This window comes from Anabrus simplex, chromosome 1 (assembly GCF_040414725.1).
Source record: "Anabrus simplex isolate iqAnaSimp1 chromosome 1, ASM4041472v1, whole genome shotgun sequence".
NCBI lineage: Eukaryota > Metazoa > Arthropoda > Insecta > Orthoptera > Tettigoniidae > Anabrus > Anabrus simplex.
The window spans coordinates 79054028-79077227 of record NC_090265.1 but is presented as its reverse complement, the minus strand read 5'-3'; the positions used below and the strand labels follow the sequence as shown (position 1 = coordinate 79077227).

Genomic DNA, 23200 nt, shown 5'->3' with positions numbered 1-23200 from the left:
CATAAGGAAACAGCAGAGGTAATATAGAATAGTGACTCTTCAAGATAGGATACTTTATGTGCATGAAAGAAGACCTATTACTTCCTTTCATGTCCGACTCGTTGGCTGAATGGTCAGCGTAATGGCCTTCGGTAAGTTCGATTCCCGGCCGGATTGGGGATTTTAACCTTCATTGATTAATTCAAATGGCTCGGGGGCTGGGTGTTTGTGCTGTCCCCAACATCCCTCCAACTCACACACCACACATAACACAATCCTCCACCACAAAAACACGCAGTTACCTGCACATGGCAGATACCGCCTACCCTCATCGGAGGGTCTGCCTTACAAGGGCTGCACTCGGCTAGAAATAGCCACAAGAAATTATTATTTTTAGTTCCGTACATTCAGCTATCAGAACACACGGGAAACTGGACTGCACCCTACACGTACTCATACTTTTGTAAGAATTGGTTCATTCTTGCAAGATTAAGGGCAGATCGTCACATACTGGGTGTCCCAAGAGGAATGGTTCATATTCAGGATTATGACACGAACGATCATTTGAAGAAAAAAACTTCATATGGACATATGAAAAATGAAATGGCTTGGAAGAATACCAGTTTCACGCAATGTGCTGAAAACTCTGGTAAACACTCTACGATCAGGAATTAGACGTGTCGGAAAGCACCGACGGTGCAAATCCGTCGTTGTGATGTAGGGGTTAGCATGATTAGCTGCCTCCCCCGGAGGCCATCATCGATTCCCGGCTCCGCCACAAAATTCGAAAAGTGCTACGAGGGCTGGAACTGAGTCCACTCAGCTTCGGGAGGTCAACTGAGTACAGGAGGGTTCGATACCACCTCATCCATCCTTGAAGTGGTTTCCGTGGTTTCCCACTTCTCCAGGCAAATGCCGCGTTGGTACCTAACTGAAGGTCACGGCCGCTTCCTTCCCTCTTCCTTGCCTATTCCTTCCAATCTTTCCACCATACCATAAAGCCCCTGTTCAGCACAGCAAGTAAGGCAGACTTGGCAAGGTACTGGTCCTTCTCCCCAGTTGTATCCCCGATCCAAAGTCTCACACTCCAGAATATTGCCCTTGAGGCGGCAGAGGTGGGATCCCACGCTGAGTCAGAGGAAGAAACCAACTCTGGCGGGTGAACGGATTAAGAAAGAAAGAGAGATAGAAAGAAGTATTGTTTCATAATATGGAGAAGAATTTAGAGATGGAAAGTTATTGGAAGTTATTAAAAATCACATAAACATTGAGTCCGCTAATACTACTCTACATTATAATCTACCTAGCGTGAGCATACAATTACAAGCTCCGTAACACAGCCCGTTGGCAGCATCTGGTGTGTTACGAGTGAAATATGGAGCTCATTCTAGCATCCCCAGCGTCGCGTTAAGGGTGATAGAGGGCAGGATTAGAGCACTAATTTTGGAGTCTAGGGGAGTTGAAGCGTCAACGATAAACAATGTTAGCCATTTAAGTCGGTATTACCTTCTTTCAAAGTATACCATTAATATTATTAAAATTACATTCTATGGCGATGAATGTCAGTAGTCAACAGCTGGATCATTTTGGCGTCTACAACAGGTAAAACGCGGATGCTTCTCGCCAAGAATGAACTGGAATGATGGACGACATCAGTAATCGACTCCGAAACTTTTCCCAATCTGTAGTTGGGCATGGGACGACAACAAATGTTTACAGTTCTGCTCGAATTTCAGAATAGTCTCCACCAGCAGTTACGTCTCTCGCATGGAATAATGTTTTATTTATTTATATATTTATTTGCCAGCACCCGTGGTGTAGGGGTAGCGTGCCTGCCTCTTACCCGGAGGCCCCGGGTTCGATTCCCGGCCAGGTCAGGGATTTTTACCTGGACCTGAGGGCTGGTTCGAGGTCTACTCAGCCTACGTGATTAGAATTGAGGAGCTATCTGACGGTGAGATAGCGGCCCCGGTCTAGAAAGCCAAGAATAACGGCCGAGAGGATTCGTCGTGTTGACCACGCGACACCTCGTAATCTGCAGGCTTTCGGGCTGAGCAGCGGTCGCTTGGTAGGCCAAGGCCCTTCAAGGGCTGTAGTGCCATGGGGTTTGGTTTTGGTATATATTTATTTAGTCCGCCTCTTTGCTGTAGTGGATAGCATGATTAGCTGCCACCTCCGGAGGCCCGGGTTCGATCCCGGCTCTGCCACGAAATTTGAAAAGTGGTACGAGGGCTAGAACGGGGTCCACTCAGCCTCGGGAGGTCAACTGAGTTGAGGTGGGTTCGATTCCCACCTCAACCATCCTCGAAGTGGTTTTTCGTGGTTTCCCACTTCTCCTCCAGGTAAATGCCGGGATGGTACCTAACATAAAGCCACGGCCGCTCCTTCCCTGTTCCTTGCTTATCACTTCCAATCTTCCCATCCTCCAGAAGGCCCCTGTACAGCATAGCAGGTGAAGCCTCCTGAGCGAGGTACTTGTTCTCGTATCCAGTTGTATCCACCGACCCAAAGTCTTTCTTTCCAGGACAGTGCCCTTGAGGCTGTAGAGGTGGGATCTTTTGCTGAGTCTGAGGGAAAACCATCCTTGGAGGGTAAACAGATTAAGAAATGAAGAAGGAAAGAAAGAAAGATGGAAAGAAGAAAGAAGGAAGAAATATTTATTTATTTATTTATTTATTTATTTATTTATTTATTTATTTATTTATTTATTTATTTATTTATTTATTTATTTATTTATGCGAATTCTGCGAATCTGTGTGTGGAACCGTAGGAAACATAGAACAACATATTTCCGTCAGACTTCCAAGGTGTTAGTAATTTCTGTTACGAGTCATATTTACTTGTACTGGCGACATTTATACCAAAGAAAAGAATAGCTTGATCCATTTTTATTTTACTTTACGTCGCACAGACACAAACAGGTCTTAAGGCGACGATGGAATAGGAAAGAGATAGAAGTTGGAAGGAAGCGGCCATGGCCTTAATTAAGTTAAAGGCCCAGCATTTACCTGGTGTGAAAATGGGAAACTACGGAAAACCACCTTCAGGGCTGGCGGCAGTGTGGCTCAAACCTACGATCTTCCGAATGCAAGATCATAGCTGCACGACCCTAACCACACGGCCAACCAGCTCGGTCCGTTTCTAGTGAGACAGGTAATTATTTATTTAATAGGTTCGTTTTTAAATTATTTCCCAGTTACTGAAAATGTATGCATTTGTTTATCTTGGTTTAGTATAAGAGCTTCATAGCCTTAACTACACCAAGCAAAACGAGCCCAATAAATAAATAAATAAATAAATAAATAAATAAATAAATAAATAAATAAATAAATAAATAAATAACCACGATATTGGGGCCCAAGCCTTAATAAATACATCAAGGTTTGTGTTATTCAGTTAATAAATCAGAATTACGTAGGACTATGTCTTTACTAACAGTTTATGCTCGCCTAGGCGTGATATTCAAGGAGAAAGACGTAATTTCCTTGCCTCATTTGTGAAATGACAATGTTAAGAATTCCTTAACAAAGTGAAGTATTTAAACAATCTCGGCCTATATTTCTCTCGTAATTAACGCTCAGCCTCGTCGTTATCGACTTCATTATTTCTTTAGACTGCATTCCTCAAATGTTGAAGTTAGCTTAATTTCACTAGTTAACTGAGCTCTGCTGTTTTCGTAAGTCAAAGTAATTAATTCCGCTTCGGCCCAAAATTTGCTAGGCTTGACTAAATAATCGTTACAGATACTGTCGAGATATGTTGTTATTTCTGCATTCCGTTGAAAGGTTATGGGAACTTTCCTCTTTAAGTTATAGGTACTGGCTTGTACAGAACTTTAATATTGCCGATCGTCGACGAGCTAAATTTCAGCGAGTTCTAAACGATTGTTTACACTTTTTTGTAAAATAGCTTTTGTATCTGTCGTACAGTTGCAGCAGTACTGATATTTAGCAGAGATAACTGGCAGAAAAAGAGAAAGAGGACTCGTCTATTAAATGTAGGAAAAATCACAATAAGAAGACAGTTGGAATTCAAGAAGACAAACAGGAGCAAATATCCGTTAATAGGAAAAGGAGTTAGGGATTGAAATAATTTAACAAGTGAGATGTTCAATAAATTTCCAAATTCTTTGCAATTAGTATTTAAGAAAAGACCAGATAAACAACAGATAAGGAACTTGCCACCTGGGCGACTGCCGTAAATGCAGATCAGAGGTGACTGATTGATAACATCTAGTCAGTGTAATGTTATTGTCGATTAATTTTAAGGGCTACGGCATTGTAAACTATCATTCCTGCGCACGTGAGTGTGTCGGAAGGTGTGTGGTAGTATCCGGTGTTATTGTAGTTGCTGAAGTGCCCGGCTCCTCGGTTGAATGATCGGCGTAGTGGCTTTCGGTTCCGGGCCAGGTCTCGAATTTTAAACTTTGGTTAATTACTCTAGCTCTCGGGGTGGATTTTTGTGTTCGATTTAATACAAATTTTCATTTGCATACAACACATCACACTATAAACCATCACAGAAACACGTAATATTGAATACACATTCCACATAGGGTTGGAGTAAGGTAGGGCCTCCAGCCGTAAAATTGTGCTAAATGCATAAAGTATAGACTCTAAGTAATAAATACTAATCTTATTTCCTTTACGTCCCGCTAACTACTTCTAAGGTTTTCGGAGACGCCAAGATGCCGCAATTGAGTCCAATAGGAGTTATTTTACGTGCCAGTAAATCTACCGACACGAGGCTGACGTATTTGAGCACCTTCAAATACCACCGGATTCAGCCAAGATCGATCCTGCCAAGTTGGGGTCAGAAGGCCACCGCCTCAACCGTTTGAGCCACTCAGCCCGGCCCGACTCTAAAGTAACTGGTAAAATGAAAAGAGGAAGAAGAATAAGAATAAGAATAAGATTGTTGATACTGTAGTAGTGTATATACCGGTACTGTAATTGTAATTATTAGGGTTGGCATTTTTATACGAATCCGGGACTCGAAATAAGATAGCCAAACTTTCTTGAAAAATGTGGAATATATCGGGAAATAATCGCACTCAGTTCTGTTCAAAAAGGATTATTATTATTAGAGCCTCCGTGCCTCGGGCGGCAGCACGCCAGCCTCTCACAGCCGGGTCCCATGGTTCAAATCCCTGTCACTCAATGTGGGATTCGTGCTGGACAAAGCGTAGGTGGGACAGGTTTTTCACCCGGTAATCGGTTTTCCCTATCACTTTCATTCCAGCAACACTCTCCAATGTCATTTCACTTCATCTGTCAGTCATTAATCATTGCCCCAGGGATGTGTGTCAGGCTTGGCCAGTCGGCACTGAACTATCCTCGCCGCTAGATGCGGGCTTCATTCATCCCACTCCTGATCCGGCCGAATGACTGGAAACAGGTTGTGGATATTCTTATTCTTATTATTTGCAAATTGTCAGCGTAAAACTGATCAGAAACAGTTCTCCAGATATTTATCTCTAAAGGCTGGATATACCAGAAAACGAATTCAATAAAATATGTTCACCGAGCGAGTTGGAGGCGAGAATCGGGTCTTGTAGCTGTTGGCTTCCATTCTGAAGATGATGGGTTCGAACTCCAAAATAGGCAGCCCTAAAATTGTTTTCTGTGGTTTCCCACTTTAACACCAGGAAAATGTTGGGACTGTGCCTTAATTATGTTCGCCACTGCTTCCTTCCCATCCTATCCTCTCCGAAAACTTGTCTGCGATTGTGTGACTTTTAAATACTATCACTGTAAGTATCAAGGTATTGAGGGAATCCTGCCACGAAATTTGAAAAGTGGTACGAGGGCTGGAACGGGGTCCACTTAGCCTTGGAAGGTCAACTGAGTAGAGGGGGGTTCGATTCACACCTCAGCCTCCTAGAAGTGGTTTTCCGTGGTTTCCCACTTCTCCTCTAGGCAAATGCCGGGATGGTATCTATCTTTAAGGCCACGGCCGCTTCCTTCCCTCTTCACTGTCCCTCCTTTCCAATCTTCCCATCCCTCCGCAAGGACCCTGATCAGCATAGCAGGTGATCCGCCTGGGCGAGGTACATGTCCTCCTCCCCAGTTGTATACCCTTACCGCAGGTCTCACGATCAAGGAAACTGCCCTTGAGGCGATAGAGGTGGGATCCATCGCTGAGTCCGATGGAAAAACCAACCATGGAGTGTAACCAGATTAAGAAAGGAAAAGAAATAATAATAATAATAATAATAATAATAATAATAATAATAATAATAATAATAATAATAATAATAATAATAATAACAACAACCTGGGCATAAGAACGAAGGAAGAAGCTCAGCGAGAGGATGAAGAGATTTTGTGAGGAGAAGAAGACCAACACATCAGCTAATGTGGTTCAATCGACCTCCTAACTAGGGCATAGCAAAGGCAAAGTCATCTCCGTACAGGCCATGAAGGCCCTTGGAGGGGTGGAAGGTAAAGGCTTCCACAATCCGTAACCTCGGCAATTGAAGGGGTAGAGTGGTTAGCTCTACGCCTGGCCGCCTTTGTCCCCAGGAATTAACCTGGTACTCATTGTTGGTGTAGGCTGAGTGAACCTCAGGGCCATGTGCACCTCCGGAAGTGGAAATCCCGTTTCTTACATTTTATGACTTCCTGACGGGGATTCGAACCCACGTCCTTCCGTGCGAACCGAGCTCGCCTTTACGTCCGCGGCCAGGCAGCCCCTAAGTAGGGCATAACGATGTAAAATAATATTATTAATAATAATACGAGGGCTTGGATCACCAGAGTCAACAGGTCCCTGAATAGAGCACATATGAAATATTGAAAATGTCTTTTGCTGGGACGCTTGTACTAATGCAACCTATTTGGAATTAATTGGGACTACTGTATAAACATATGGAATGGAGTAGCAATTTTGAGGGAATAGAAAATGATAGAACAGTCTGCAGACTGCTTTGAATCTTGATCTTCATAATCACTTATAGAGGACTCGTATCTAATCCGTTATTCTTTTTCAGTGCTAGGAAGCTATTTATAGCTAATGAAAATTACTCTCTAAGCCCATCAAAGAGGAAGCGTACAAAAGCAGAGCAAAGAGAACGGGAGAGTTTTAGGCTTACAACTTTCCAACCAGCAACTCGTTCTTCATTCAATTGCTGGGAATTGCGCGGACCCTCGAGCGTTAGGATTACAGCGCAGAGAAAATCTCCAACAATAATAAATTCCTCTGTTAAAAAAGCCAGAGGATTTATTTGTTAATCTTTGGCAACGAGGGAACACCAACGTTTTCCTGGAGAGATTACTAAATGGCCAAACAATCATTGGAAATGGTACAACCATGGAAAATAATTCTGTGGCATTGCAATATTCTGTATAATGGGCCCGCCTGGTGGCGTTGAAGTCTATATGGTCTGACACAGTGGTTAGAAGGTGTGAGTCACGTTGGGCGAAACAGTTTTCACCATGAGAATGTTGGTCGGCAGGGTAGGGGAGGTGGTGGTATACAATATCTAATCACTAACTGCATGCCAAAAGCCTGGATTAAATTCCAAACCTTTTCGCAGTTTCATATAGAGTGATGGCACGGGACAGTGTTTTTTTTTTTTGCGTCACACCGACACAGGTATGTCTTATGGCGACGATGGGATAGGAGAGGCCTAGGAATTGGAAGGAAGCGGCCGTGGCCTTAATTAAGGTACAACCCCGGCATTTGCCAGTGTGAAAATGGGAAACCACGGAAACGTGACGCTGTTGATGGGGATTCGTCCGTCGGATGTGGACGTAAAGCTTTGAGCAGACTATTGGATGCTATTCGACAGGTGTAGGATACGTGCCGACAGCAGGTTTCACCCTCTCCATATATTGTCATCATCATCATCATACCACATCCAGACGCGCAGGTCGTCTATAGGTGTCACATAGAAAGAATTGCACCAGGCGGGCCGAACATGTCCTCAGACCCTCCCGGCACTGAAAGCCATACGATAAATAATAAATTCTGTATAATAATCCGGAAATAAACTCCATAAGCAATGTGGTTATCACCTTACGAATCGTAGTCGAATTTCAATCCCATCGCCATAAAATATGTTTGTATCAGAGTGACGTAAAACAATTAGCTGCCATCTTTATTACACGCGGTTATGCTTATTTTTATATCGTATTCGCCGAACATCTTTTCGGGCGTTAAAATATTTGACTAGAGAATTTAAGCACAGTGTTTCAATAAGACCAAGTCGTCGGCATTTGCCCGAACTGCTTATCACATTTTTAGCCAACCGAATCCTTCCCTGCCATTGTATACCTTTCAGTGAATGATCCAATTACACTGAGAACAAGAAAGGTGAAAAAGTACAGCTTTGTCCGAGCCCTGTGATCAGCTTGAACCAAGAACTTCATTCTCTCACTACGGCCCGATTGTCAACATAAATGCTTCATCCTTGTCCTTATCTTAAGTTCAATGACCGGTAGGCATTGCTCATTACTTCATGACAATGCCTGACCGCATATTTCGACAAATCTCTCAAGTTAGTCGCCTGAGAACACATTGTTCGCTGCCTCACGAAGCCCAAACCAAATCCCTAATTATTATAATATAAATACATGAAACCGATATATAATAGGAGTCGTAGACACGTAGGCTATATCGCAGAAGATATCAATATACCAGATATGAACCCGTAGAAAATATACTTCATTATAAAAACTTAGTGAGAACCAATTTATAAAGGGGTGAGGCAAGGAGATGGTATCGCATGCATATTATTTAACTGTCTTGGAAAAGATCATGAGAGAATGGACCAGGTCATTACCTGAGAACACCGGATTAAGGATGGGGTTTACATCAGACAACCTGAGGATTCCATGCCTGGCCTTTGCTGATGACCTTACTTTATTAGCAAACGACATGCATGAGACCATTATGCAGCTTCAAACACTGCACTCTATAGCAGCTAAAGGGGGCCTCATGATCAACATTGGAAAGACCGAAGTTTTGACCAACATCAAAGATGCCCCTACAACAATGGGAGTCAGTGATACAAAACACATCAAGAGAGCTAAAAATGTGAAGTACCTCGGAGAGTGGATATCGGAGGACCTAAGTGAAACGATGGCTCTTGAACAAAGGAGAATCAAATTAGACAAGGCCTACCATGCCTGCAGAAAACTGTATGCCTCAAAGCATTTATCAAAGAATGTAAAACTGAGACACTATAATGCAGTAGTCAGACCATCAGTCCTCTACGCAGCAGAATGCCTATCCCTAACTAAAAAGATGCCACTGAGAGCCCTGGAAGTGCAAGAATGGAAATTCCTGAGAAGAATAATAGGGACAAGGATCCTACCAGATGGAAGGCGATGGTACAAACCCAACAATGAGCTCTACCAGCATCAAGAAAACCTCATAGATGCCATCAGGAGAAAACGTCTGACTTTCTATAGACACCAATACAGAATGGATCCTAATAGATTATCCCATAAGATCTTCAAGGTTGCTAACAAAGGCAAAGCTACTGGATTCCCCTGGACCAAACAAGTGGACAAAGATCTTGCAGAACTTAATATTAATCAAGCCGCCATTACTGACAGAAATGCATACCGTTTAGTGGTCAAAACTAAGCCTTTCCTAACATCCCTTATATCAGCTAGCCACAAAGGAGCCGGGAATTGGTCAGAAAGAATTCAGCAATAAAATGAAGGAATACTGGGCCAATAGGAAGGCTCAAGAGGCCACTAAGAACACAATCCAGTACGCTAAAAGGGGCAGACGACGACAAAAACACAGCTAGAACACAAGCACCGTGGTCCACAGATGGCCTAAACGCAAAGAAAAAAAAAAGGCGTTTAAGGAACATTGATTTTAATAGATATGACATGTTTGAAAGGCATAGTTCAGATATTTCGTTAGTTATTCCTAATATTACTCTCCAGATATTCTCGACATTCATGGTTATGTGGCAGAATTTACCTGGTTTGTAATTCCACCAGAGTGTAACTCAACACTTTCAAAATGTGATAGCTACGGTTTAAATGGAAGTGAAGGGTTTTAAAATAGTTTTCAGCTTCAGATCCAGGTAGAACCTTCCACTATTAGACACTCAAGAGAATGTTTAGGTTCAAGATATGGCATTTTTAATCTGTAATCTATACGAAGTCCGCCTCTGTGGTGTAGTGGTTAGCGTGATTAGCTGCCACCCCCGGAGGTCCGGGTTCGATTCCCGGCTCTGCCACGAAATTTGAAAAGTGGTACGAGGGCTGGAACGGGGTCCACTCAGCCTCGGGAGGTCAACTGAGTAGAGGTGGGTTCGATTCCCACCTCAGCCATCCTGGAAGTGGTTTTCCGTGGTTTCCCACTTCTCCTCCAGGCGAATGCCGGGATGGTACCTAACTTAAGGCCACGGCCGCTTCCTTCCCTCTTCCTTGTCTATCCTTTCCAATCTTCCCATCCCTCCACAAGGCCCCTGTTCAGCATAGCAGGTGAGGCCGCCTGGGCGAGGTACTGGTCATACTCCCCAGTTGTATCCCCCGACCAAGAGTCTGAAGCTCCAGGACACTGCCCTTGAGGCGGTAGAGGTGGGATCCCTCGCTAAGTCCGAGGGAAAAACCGAACCTGGAGGGTAAACAGATGATGATGATGATGATGAATCTATACGAAAGGAAGAAAACCTTTCTTTTCATTTGTCTCCTGATTTTGTTCACCTATATTACGCTTATTTTTACAGTTGTTACATTGGTTGATGAACAGCGTTCTATTTATTTGCCAACCTCAATGGTATAATCCATTACACGTTGTCTTCCTGTTCGCAAAGTAGCGGATTTGATTTCGGCTGAGGTGCATTTGAGGGTATTTACATGTGACAAGTAGTGTCGTTAGCTTCCAGCATATTAAAGAATTCAAATGGGACCACATTCGGACACATTTTAGCTATTGAAGGTACGTCAAACACATAAAATGATCACAACATGAATATTCTTTAAAGGTCAAATTTTGTGAGGAAGACGTGGATTGGATTCCTTGTCATGAACTAAAGAAACATAAATATATTTACACTTTATCTTCAAACATTGAGCAACACGTCGGACTTTTGGGACAAATTTTCATACACTCTGACAATGTGAATTTGATTTTCCCGAATCATTTCAGACATGAATATTATCCTCAGTTAGAAATAATACTCTTTTTAAACATGATCTCTTGAAAGAATAACAAATGAGGCGTATCCTTAAAAATTAAGAAGCCCGGGCAAGTTGCTGTGTGGATTGGATCTCGTTGTTCTCATTCGGGAGAAAGTGGGTTCGAACCGCACAGTCGGCAGCCCTGAAGATTGCTTGTTTCCCCATTTTCACACTGGGCAAATGCTGGGGCTGTACCTTCATTGTGGCCACGGTCGCTTCCCTCTCACTCCTAGCCCTTTCCTATTAAATTTAAAAAATATTTGTTTAGAACATTATTGATACGTAGATCTTCATACGTAAGTTGCTCTAAAAGGCGTCTTTTAAGAATTACTACCCAACATGGATATTCATTCTGTAATATTAACTTACAAAATATGAAGCATCACGCGGTACGTATTCCTTTGATTCCACTAACTCTGGTAGATGGCACTGTGTTACGAATAACAGGATCAAAGAAATCCTGTGCACTCGGATGAAACGGTAGAAATGAAATTCCTAAAACGGTAGACATTATGATGGACAATAGGTCTGATTGAATTAAAATTATGGCCTGGGTAGAGCAAAATGACAAGACTGTTTAGAGGATTGTACGTGAATATTTGAAAATCAGTTTTAAGCGCTGCATATTAGCGGTATATTATGCAACCAGTCCCTGTCAAATTGGTTGAACTGTTCATGCTGAATTGTTGAAGTTCGGGTTCGTGGGAACTTTACAGTTGTATTCATATAATCGTAAGGTGTTCGTTGTGAATAAAACCTTTTGACCCGTGCGGTTAGGGTTACGCGGCTGTGAGCTTCCATCCGGGAGATAGTGAGTTCGAATCCCACTGTAGGCAGCCCTGAAGATGGTTTTCTGTGGTTTCCCATTTTCACACCAGGAAAACGCTGGGGCTGTAGTACCTTAATTAAAGCCATGGCCGCTTCCTCCCAACTCCTACGCCTTTCCTATCCCATCGTCGCCATTACGATCTATCTGTTTCTTATTTAAAATATTTCTTGATAAAAGATCCTAAAGATATTTGATAAACACTCCTTAAATTGTATTTAAAATTGAATGTTCAATATTTCAGTCCGCCTCTGTGGTGTAGTGGTTAGCGTGATTAGCTGCCACCCCCGGAGGTGGCACGAAATTTGAAAAGTGGTACGAGGGCTGGAACGGGGTCCACTCAGCCTCGGTAGGTCAACTGAGTAGAGGTGGGTTCGATTCCCACCTCAGCCATCCTGGAAGTGGTTTTCCGTGGTTTCCCACTTCTCCTCCAGGCGAATGCCGGGATGGTACCTAACTTAAGGCCACGGCCGCTTCCTTCCCTCTTCCTTGCCTATCCCTTCCAATCTTCCCATCCCTCCACAAGGCCCCTGTTCAGCATAGCAGGTGAGGCCGCCTGGGCGAGGTACTGGTCATACTCCCCAGTTGTATCCCCCGACCAAGAGTGAAGCTCCAGGACACTGCCCTTGAGGCGGTAGAGGTGGGATCCCTCGCTAAGTCCGAGGGAAAAACCGAACCTGGAGGGTAAACAGATGATGATGATGATGATGTTCAAGATTTCAATCAAGACGAGGGCGAAGCAGTAAAGTTATTTGTAGAACTGAATAAAATTCTGTGTGAAATTTAAAGTAAAACTAAGTATAAATAAAGATGGAAGATGAAATAATATATGATTTAAATTGTGTTACTTCCTTCTTATTGGCCCCGATGCGCGGAAAAGGACTCACTTCTGCTGAGGTAAGTGTCTATCTGAATTCAAAATTAGTACTGATAGTTGCGACGTTGGACGGGGAGTGTGGGGGGGGGGGGACTCAAAACTTTAATAAAGTTTGCTAATAATTTATTTTAAATGTCCTTGTGTACAAAAGTTAATTTGTCTTTCCAATCTAGTAATGCAATTTTTTATCTGATATATTGTTGAAATGTATTCTAGCTGATGATGTCCCTTTGGGGAAGAAACATTGACTAGATTTAATAATATATTATGTATTGAATAGGTGGACCATTTAAATATAATATCTTATTCTTAAATATTCGCTACTTGATTATATACACACAATGAAAAGATAAGCCCGACTCGGTCCGGCTCCATGGCTAAATGTTCAGCGTGCTAGCCTTTGCTTCAAGGGACCTCGGGTTCGATTCCCGGCCAGGTCGGTGATTTTAACCTTCGTTGGTCAATTCCACTGGCTCGGGGACTGGATGTGTGTGTCGTCCTTAAATAGAAAATAAAAGGGAAAACAAGGAAAGAGAAACTAAGAAAATATCAGAGAAAAATATGAAAATGTGTATTTTAAAAAATTCGTTGGCTGAATTGTCAGTGTTGAGGCCTTCGGTTCAGAGGCTCCCGGGTTCGATTACCAGCCGGGTCGGGGATTTTAATTGCTTCTGATTAATACTTTTGGCTCGAGGACTGGGTGTCTGTGTCTGTGTCTGTCCCAACTTTCTCCTCATCACATTCAGACAACACACCATATTACCAACCAGCACAGAAACATGCAATAGTGATTACATCCCTCCATATAGGGTTGACATCGGGAAGGGCATCCGGTCTTAAAACAGGGCTAAATCCACATGTGTTCGCATCCGCAACCGCATAGGTTTGAGGAAAGCGGTAGAAGAAGAAGAAGAAGAAGAAGAAGAAGAAAAAGACACAATGAAAAGATATGCAGATTTAGTGTGGTTCCTTGAGGAATGCCAGATTTCAATATACGTCTTGAAAAGAAACCTATGTGGCTGCTGAGGATATAGTGTGTGGGTTTGCTGAAGTAGGACTTTTATCCACCCGAGAACAGTTTTATTAGAGACAATGCAATTCCAAGGGGAAAGTTTGCCTTCCCTTTCACTCTCTCTACGAGCAACATATGCACGTAGTTAACATAGAGATGCAGAGGCCTGCTAATACTGTGACTATAGACCTCCTCCCACAAGAGAGCGTAACGACTTCTACCCACGCACAAGTTCACTAGTTGCACGCAAGTACACGCACGATATTACCAGTGCCTACTCATCATCCCCTGCAAACTTAAATTCATCGAAATAATTATCAACCTACCAATGCATTAAAGTGGAACATCCCACCATTAAAGTTACTAAAGCTCTTTCTTCCGTCAACTTTAACGACATAATGACAAATTACATGTCTGCAATGAATGCTTCACCAATTATTCCGTAATGATTATTGATATGTCCTTTAAGAGGACAGGGAATTGCCAACCTACAACATCGGAACAGCCGTTCCTATAATGGGATGCAATGCTCATGAAGAAGAGTATGAAATTTATGCCACTTAACTGTAAAAAAAAAAAAAAAAAAAAAAAAAAAAAAAAAAAAAAAACTTGTGTATTCAGAGTTTAGCTGAACCTAAAGAAATCAAACTGATTTAGAAAATCTCATCAAGTGATGTAAAGTTGTGTCTTCATCTTCTCCTTCTACAGCTTTTCCCACAACTGTGGGATCGCGGGTGCGACTGACTCACACATGTGGATTTCGCCCTCTTTCACGCCGGACGCCCTTCCTGACTCGAACCCTATATACCATAATAGTTTTATTGCAGCTAATAGACGTTAATAAAAAATCAATTATAGTGAAAATAAAAGGTTATTCACTACATAATTCCTTAAGAGAGCCCTGCCTCCTATTACACAGTTCACAGATGCACTCTAAGGCTGACTCGTGGAAGGCTTTGGTTTTACACACTCGAAAGTGGTATCCGTGAACCGACAAACAAGTTATCATATGTCGAAGATGATAGTCGGGCGCTTTCCAGTCTGCAGATGCCATGGCTGCTGATGCGTAGAACTCAGACCATATTTCTTTCTTTTTGGCTTGTAGCTCTGTTAGCAGGTTTTGGCAGGCGGCTATGGATGGTAGGTGCATCTGTAGTCTTATATCCTCTATATCAAATGATTCCCTGGCTAATTCATAAGTTAGTCCAACGGGGCGTATCGTGACAAACACAAAATCTTCTTCGGAAACGTTGTCTTTTTCTCAATTTCTGTTATTTTTGGTGAGATAGAGCCTAGTGATTTGTATCCCATAGGTGGCGATAGGGCTTATTTTACTAAAGAAGATCTTCACAGCCGTGTCAATTGATAATCTTCGTAGAAGTTTGATATCGCTCATCGCAATTACTGCTGCTCTCTCCCACTTTAATAGATGTTTCGTGAAGGAGCTTCCGGAGGTCTGCAAGGTTACACCAAGATAGTTGAAACCATTTACAGTTCTTAAGGAGACTTGTTCATAGAACAGTTGATCTATGGCGGTAAATCTGCCACCCTCTTCTGAATAGCATAGGAACCGTTTTGTCATTGTTTAACTGGATTTTTTCTTTTCGCCCAGGACACCTGTAGATATAAAATATATAAATACATTTTTTTTTTTTTTTAAGAATCTTGCGAAAATCAAATGATCGTAAATATGTGAGTGAAGCTAAAGTAGGTTCTTTTATGAAATTATAAGGCCCCACCGTTCGTAATGAATGCAACAGAAATTACCTCGGTATTGCCAGGGTTGATGGTATGTACCCGCACGGTGCATGGGTAAGGTCACACACATACACCGCACTCACATTCCGAATTTGGATAAAATGTTCTGTCATTGGACCAAAGCGGTATTGAAAATTATAACGCTAAAAAAAAATCACAGCACACTTTGCCCTTTGCGAAAATCAAATGATCATGATCAAATGATCGTGATATCGATCACGGCCATCCATGAGCAGCTGCTAATTTCAAAGGACCATCAGGCAAAACACAAAGCCTGCACGGTTGCTAGGTAACATTATCTGGCCATCCATCCATACCGCATATCACAGCCTGCACGGTTGCTAGGTAACATTATCTGGCCATCCATTCATACCGTATATCACAGCCTGCACGGTTGCTAGGTAACATTATCTGGCCATCTATTCACACCCTATATCACAGCCTGCACGGTTGCTAGGGATACATTTCCGTCACATATTTTGTCTCTGTACTTTCCGTAACACAAATTTTCAGATGCCCCCCAGCCATAAGATATATTTATGTCAAAAATTTGTAAAGCCGGATCTGAAAAGGTTATGCAAACTATTGAAATATAGAAAACCACCTTGGTAAATGAAATGGCGTATGGCTTTTAGTGCCGGGAGTGTCCGAGGACATGTTCGGCTCGCCAGATGCAGGTCTTTTGGGTTGACACCCGTAGGCAACCTGCGCGTCGTGATGAGAATGAAGTGATGATGAAGACGACACATACACCCAGCCCCCATGCCAGCGAAATTAACAAATGCTGGTTAAAATTCCCCACCCTGCCGGGAATCGAACCCGGGACCCCTACGACCAAAGGCCAGCACGCTAACCATTTAGCCATGGAGCCGGACACCATCTTGGCAAAGGGTACATACTGTATGGAAAGAAACGTTAGACGAACAATGCACTCCCTAAACGTACTACAGCGTCATCGAAAAATTCTATCTAGGTGCTGCTCGATTTCATCCACGTAAATAGGAGTGGAGGACATTAACACGAGGAGAGTCAATATTGTGCTGTACTCAGAATATGAGAAAGGCAGAATTCATATACAAAGATGACCAAGTACTCACGATGGAGAGTCCACATCGAGCTTACCAGGAAGTATGACAGTTCTCCACCATGTGATTGATGAAGCTATTTAGTGAATTTTCAAACAGGATATGGAAACTGTACTTCTACTGTTGACCAATGGAACGCATTACCCTCGAGTGGCCACATCGATTCTTCAGGGGCAGGATAACAAATCTTCGCCTATCAGCCTATACAGTCAATGTATTTTCAATCAACATTTGAAATTGTTTATCTATTGTGAGCTTGACATTTATGATGATTTATAAATGAGGTTTAAGGGAAAAAACCGTAGTTCTAGCCCTTCAGGCAAGCAACTCAATGTTGAAAACATCCTAGGGATATGAGCTAATAATTTTATGTAAATCAATCAATCAATACTGATCTGCATTTAGGGCAGTAGCCCAGGTGGCAGATTCCCTATCTGTTGCTTTCCTAGCCTTTTCCTAAATGATTTCAAAGAAACTGGAAATTTATTGAACGTCTCCCTTGGTAACTTATTCCAATCCCTAACTCCCCTTCCTATAAATGAATATTTGCCCCAGTTTGTCCTCTTGAATTCCAACTTTATCTTCATATTGTGATCTTTCCTACTTTTATAAACGCCACTCAAACTTATTCGTCTACTTATGTCTTTCCTCTGACAGCTCGGAACATACCATTTAATCGAGCAACTCGTCTCCTTTCTCCCAAATCTTCCCAGCCCAAACTTTCCAACATTTTTGTAACGCTGCTCTTTTGTCGGAAATCACCCAGAACAAATCGAGCTGCTTTTCTTTGGATTTTTCCAGTTCTTGAATCAGGTAATCCTGGTGAGAGTCCCATACACTGGAACCATACTCTAGTTGGGGTCTTACCAGAGACTTATATGCCCTCTCCTTTACATCCTTACTACAACCCCTAAACACCCTCATAACCATGTGCAGAGATCTGTACCCTTTATTTACAATCCCATTTATGTGATTACCCCAATGAAGATCTTTTCTTATATTAACACCTAGATACTTACAACGATCCCCAAAAGGAACTTTCACCCCATCAACGCAGTAATTAAAACTGAGAGGACTTTTCCTATTTGTGAAACTCACAACCTGACTTTTAACCACGTTTATCAACATACCATTGCCAGCTGTCCATCTCACAACATTATCGAGGTCACGTTGCAGTTGCTCACAATCTTGTAACTTATTTATCACTCTATAGAGAATAAAAAGTATGAAAATATATTCTTTATTTATTCCTAAAAAATACAATCCTTTCGTTAACCATCGCTATCTGGTCGATAGGATTAGCAGTTTGTCTTTTTCAACCACTATGAGCGCTAATGAAAGTAAGCACTTATACTATGTTGGGTGTGGACATTTTTCAAAAATCAAATAACGCCTAAGGTTATTGAACCCATAAGAGAAAGAATCGTGTAAATAAATTAATTTCGCTAGGATTTGAATCAAAAAGAAAACGAGTAAAGAAACAAGCGATTTTAGGCTGAATTTCAGGAACTGCATTTTAGACCAGAAGTGATATTCGAAATTTGTTTTCTTAGTTTGATAGAGCTATCCAGGACTCACATTTTTAAACCTTTCTAGCCCTTCAACTTTCTGCACAATCGAGGAAATTGCTTAATTTTACATTTTTCTTAGTACACAAGAACCTCGTTTATCCGAATTAAGTGGGACCGGAACTGATTGGGATCATCGAATATCCGGAAAAACTAAAAACAAATACAGTACATGCCATATAATATATTAAGATAAGTTGTACAGTAATACCTTTCTCAATTGTACAAACAAATATGAGAGCACTTTTATTACATTTACGACTCTGTTTTATGCACTAAAATAATGTGTGAGCTTTTTCTGGTTTATATTATTTGTATAGCGTTTGCGCGCAGCACGGTCACGAAGACGTTTTACTAACATCCAAGCATCAGTTCCGCCGGTGTGGTTTCAATCTGGGATTCTAAATAGACCATCAGTTTGTCCAGCTGCATTGTTGCATCTCCATGAATCATTATTTCTTCTGATGGAGCGCCGGTTATATTTCCGAATTCACCCTCACTCTCGTCATCACCTGCCGAGGAAGAAGAGGCAATAATTTAATCATCTGTCATTATGCCGTAGCCTGAATTACAGTCGTTTTCCAACCAGTCATTTATGTCGTTTACGTCCGAGCATCCGGGAATGCGTGCACATGTGTCAACTCAGAAGGGTCCACGGTTTTCCATTCTCAATTCCAGGCGAATATCGGGACGGTATGTTTGATAGACCGCGGCCGACTCACTTCCAATTCCTGACCTTAGCTATCCTTGGCGGAAAAGACATTAAAAAAGAATCGACCCCGTAAAAGAAATCCTGTAAGGGTAGACCTCCATATATGGCCCCGCCTCCAAATATGGCCCCCTCTCATATCACGCTTGCTAGGTCGTGAACTCTGGCGAATACTTCTAATACGAATTCAGTTTGCTGTTATCAGTGAGTAGTGACCGTTTCGAAGACAAAGATTACGCGTACTGCTCTTCTTTCAACATTGAAACTTCTTTGAGAAGGTGAGCTTTTTACGGACATATCTTCATAATTATATTCCTGGGTCTAGTTACTTTGAAAGATATACTTTTTTCTATAAGTACTCTCTGTACTGTACTTTCGTATGATCTAGTTTGCTTGTTGATATCCAAGACATGGTCGGAGCTATCTTAAGGTATATCGTAAAGTTAGTGATCTCCAAGTATGGCCCCCATGCGCGCATCCAATTATGGCCCCGGGGCGGTATTTGGGTACTGTACTGAACTCAGGTAGGCTGCGGAAGAAATGCTATTTATGTCGTTGTCTTATCTTTCCAGATGTGGAAACGAAAATGTTGGGATAAAGAAACAATACTGAAAGCTATTAAGAGAGTCAAAGAAGATAAGATGTCAGTGAAGCAGGTTGTAAGGAATTTGAAAGTAACTCGCACAAATTTAAGGAAAATAAAGCACTCTAATGACCTGAAACACGAGGAAGTGGTTAACGTCCCACTAGACCGGAAAATAATTTTGCTGACTGAATTAGAACAGAAACATTAAATCAGCTACCATGACAACCATGACAACAGTCACCAATGGCTTCCGGGTTGAATGAGAGAACATGTTTACTCATGGAGACTTCTTAAAGGAGAGGTCTGGTAGAGGGTCAAACTATGGCAACGGTGATAACGTACTGCCCGGTGACATTGGATCTGTTCCAGTCATCGAACCCAGTACATGCACTCGACGAGATTTTTGTTATTACTTTCGATCCGGATAAACTGGAGCTCCGGATTAATGAGGGCCGGATAAACGAGGTTCTTGTGTATGTCTGCTAAGAAATTTCCTCGCCATTAAAACAGGTACCGTAAGTTAACTTCCTTCACAAATCATTTAAACGAAATTTCCATTTCAGAATGTTACCAGATAAACACATAAAAAGTTACAAAATCATTTATACTTTGAATAAGTGTAGTCTGCAATGGAGTAAACTGAATTAAGCTTGCTCCGATGCCCAGTATATCACCGCCAACTCGATTAACACAACTAGCTGACTTACTTCTTTTAACATGGACATGGTTTTGATTTGGGGATCTATATGGAATTAGCGTAAACAAGTTAGCGTCGACAAAATACCGTCTCCGTAACTAGGTAACCAGTGCACGTCACATAAATGGAAGAACGACGCCATTTTGGTGGACGGAAAGGCATGTTTTCGGAAGATGTTGGCGGTACACATATTAGACATATAAGTAGACATTGAAAACAAAATAATGGTGAATAATGTATTAACATTAATTAAAATTACCGAGCGAGTTGGCCGTGTGGTTAGGGTCACGCAGCTGTGTACTGTCGGCAGCCCTGGTTTCCTGTGGTTTCCCCATTTTCACATCAGGGCTGTACCTCAATTCAGGCCTCAGACGCTTCCTTCCCATTCCTAGCCCTTTCCTACCCCATCATCGCCATAAGACCCATCTGTGTCGGTGCGACGTAAAGCAATTATTTTCTTTTTTCATTCGTTAAAGTCATCTATGAATCACGTTTACACAATCCACCAGATCTTCCATCTCTCAAACTTCATCTCTCTACTCCTTTCATATGTTCTTCAGTCTTTGGCTCCTCCTTTGTCGCTCTTCAACCGAGATGCTGCGTGACTTGTCGAGTTTCTCCGGTGCATCCTCATTACTATAACTGTCAATGATGATGATGCTTGTTGTTTAAAGGGGGCTAACATGTAAGGTCATCTGCCCCTATAATTTTCTTTCAAACGGTTGTTCTTTCTTGTATACTGTATCTCCCTCATCAATCCCCATTTCTTCCAAGTCCTTGTGAACCTCCTTAAGTCAAGAAGGTTGAGCCTTCCAATTTTCTTGTAGACTAAGTATCCTGTGTGTCAGTCTCTTTGGATTTATCCTCTGAAAAAACAAAAACAAATTGCAATTGTAAAATTAATTACAATTCTGAACACTGCGGAAGGAAGAGAAAAATTTATTTATTAATTTCGACCTATTGGAACTGTTTATCTCCTCTGTGGGTGGAGTGAAAGGACATTTATTATCTGTACTGCCTGAATGTCGTAAGAGAGGAACCAACCAAAGGATCTGTACTCGCTCCCTCGTCTTCTAAGCGCCGAAACATGTCCATGATTGTATGATTTTCCCTTTAGCGGAGAAATTTACATATAAATTTGTGTCCTTTCGTAATAGAAATAGAGTCAGTGATGTGGCTTGCATTGGGGAGACTTTCGGCAGACCTGAAAATGATTTCCTTGTTTTCACACCAGACAAATTCTAGGGCTGTACAATAGTTACAGTACTGTTGTGTTAGAGGCACTTTGGCCGGATTTCCAGCGCAGGTGGACTGGGGAAATGGCTGATTTGCCCCCGAGTGTTGGGGATGGAGTGCGCGGTCAGACAGTTCATTGAGCATGGTTAGCGGTAAGCGTATGGAATGAATGCTTAAATTACGAGTGAAGTTCTTGTTGAGATCAAGTGATTATCGTTGCACTCCTACACTTCTTGTTGAACTTATTTGTCTTAAGTATCAGTATGATAACGTACAGTATTGGGCAGCGGATATTTCTAGATCAGACATTTTTCCTAAAAAGGAAATCGTGTAACAGAATCGTCCGCAAATTTCTACGTCGTAACAATACATGACCAAGTTAAAACAAACAAACAAAAAACAATTCACGCACTCTTGAAGCCCTTAAGTATTAAATTAGACGACTAATAGGCCTACGTGGAATTTCAGACGCGGAGATACGAGTGTTCCGGATATTTTTACATCACTGGAACCCTTGTAATCGATAACGATGGACATCATTTTCAACAGCTGCTTTCTTTTACCGAGCCAGTTGGCCACGCAATTTGAGTTCAGAGCTTGCATTCGGGAGATGGTGACTTTGTACCCCACTGTCGAAAGCCCTGAATATATTTTTCCCTATTCTCCCATTTTCACATCAGGCAAATTCTAGGGCGGTGCCATAATTGAAGCCAAGTCCGCTTGCTTCCCAGTCCTAGCCCTTTCCTATCCAGTCGTCGCATAAGATCTGACGGTGTTTTAAAAATACAATATGGTAGCTGCTTTGATGAAAGATAAGTTCTACGTTAGTTTTCAGCCCCGTTCATTATTAACGCTGAAACTGTACATACGCAGAGAATTTTTGATTCGCATTAATTTGATGTTCACAACCCTTATAGTCTCCTACTTCAATTAGTTTTCTTTGACGTTGCTACTTTCTCAGTTCATGCACTAATTGTAACGAGTGACGACGGCTTGTGTATGAAAACATATCGTCGCTGCACCGGTAAAACCTCGTATCCCACAATGCTCTTCCTATCCATTATTCCCCTTAAGACTGGTCACACCTCCCAACACATATCAATGGCTCTCTTTTAAAACTTCGTATGTCCCAATGCTCTTCCTACCCATTATATTCGTCAAGACTGGTCACGCCTCCCATCCACGTATTTATATGTAGTCCATCAGAATAATTTATTTTCGTTGCGTTCATTTTCCTATGATATAGTGTAAAGCAGGGCCTCTCATGGTGCATGCACCAGTGCATTGCACTGTGGACGGTGTAAAAGACGACTTCTGTTGGTTGACCAGAGTGCAAACACCCACTCCTCGAGTAATAGCGCTGTCTCTCTCTTTCCCCACGCCTGTCTCGCTCGCTCCGCCTGTCCCCCTCTTCTTCACTTGCTCCATAGCGCTCCAATCCTAGCCGAGTTACCCCGAAACGACGCGCTGGTCCGAGCCGAGCCGAATGGGACCGATGCACTGTGCACAGGAACTCTGCGCCTCAGTTTGCACGCGTGAGATTTTGGGTGTTTGACAAGCCCTGGTGTAAGGCAAATAAACCTTACCATACCTTATTGTAGGGATGTTGTTTGCATGGCGTATTTACGCACTCCTAAAGTATAATATATTCAAACATAGATTCCTACAGAGCGGTACAGTAAGGTGCAATTTTCTTTACACGTTGGCATAAGAAATA

The 23200-nt window shown here is 42.1% G+C and overlaps 1 protein-coding gene across 1 annotated transcript in view; it reads right to left on the bottom strand.

The window, feature by feature from the left end:
- The window catches only part of LOC136856842 (roundabout homolog 2), a 535367-nt gene extending 512456 nt beyond the window's left edge, over window positions 1–22911 (bottom strand). Inside the window, exons 1-2 of the mRNA XM_068229560.1 lie at window positions 22761–22911; window positions 18615–18767 (exon numbers count right to left, since the gene is read on the bottom strand). Coding sequence (XP_068085661.1) covers window positions 18615–18767; window positions 22761–22911 — 304 coding nt within the window. The remainder of the gene's footprint in view (window positions 1–18614; window positions 18768–22760) is intronic.
- Between the last annotated feature and the right edge of the window lie 289 nt (window positions 22912–23200).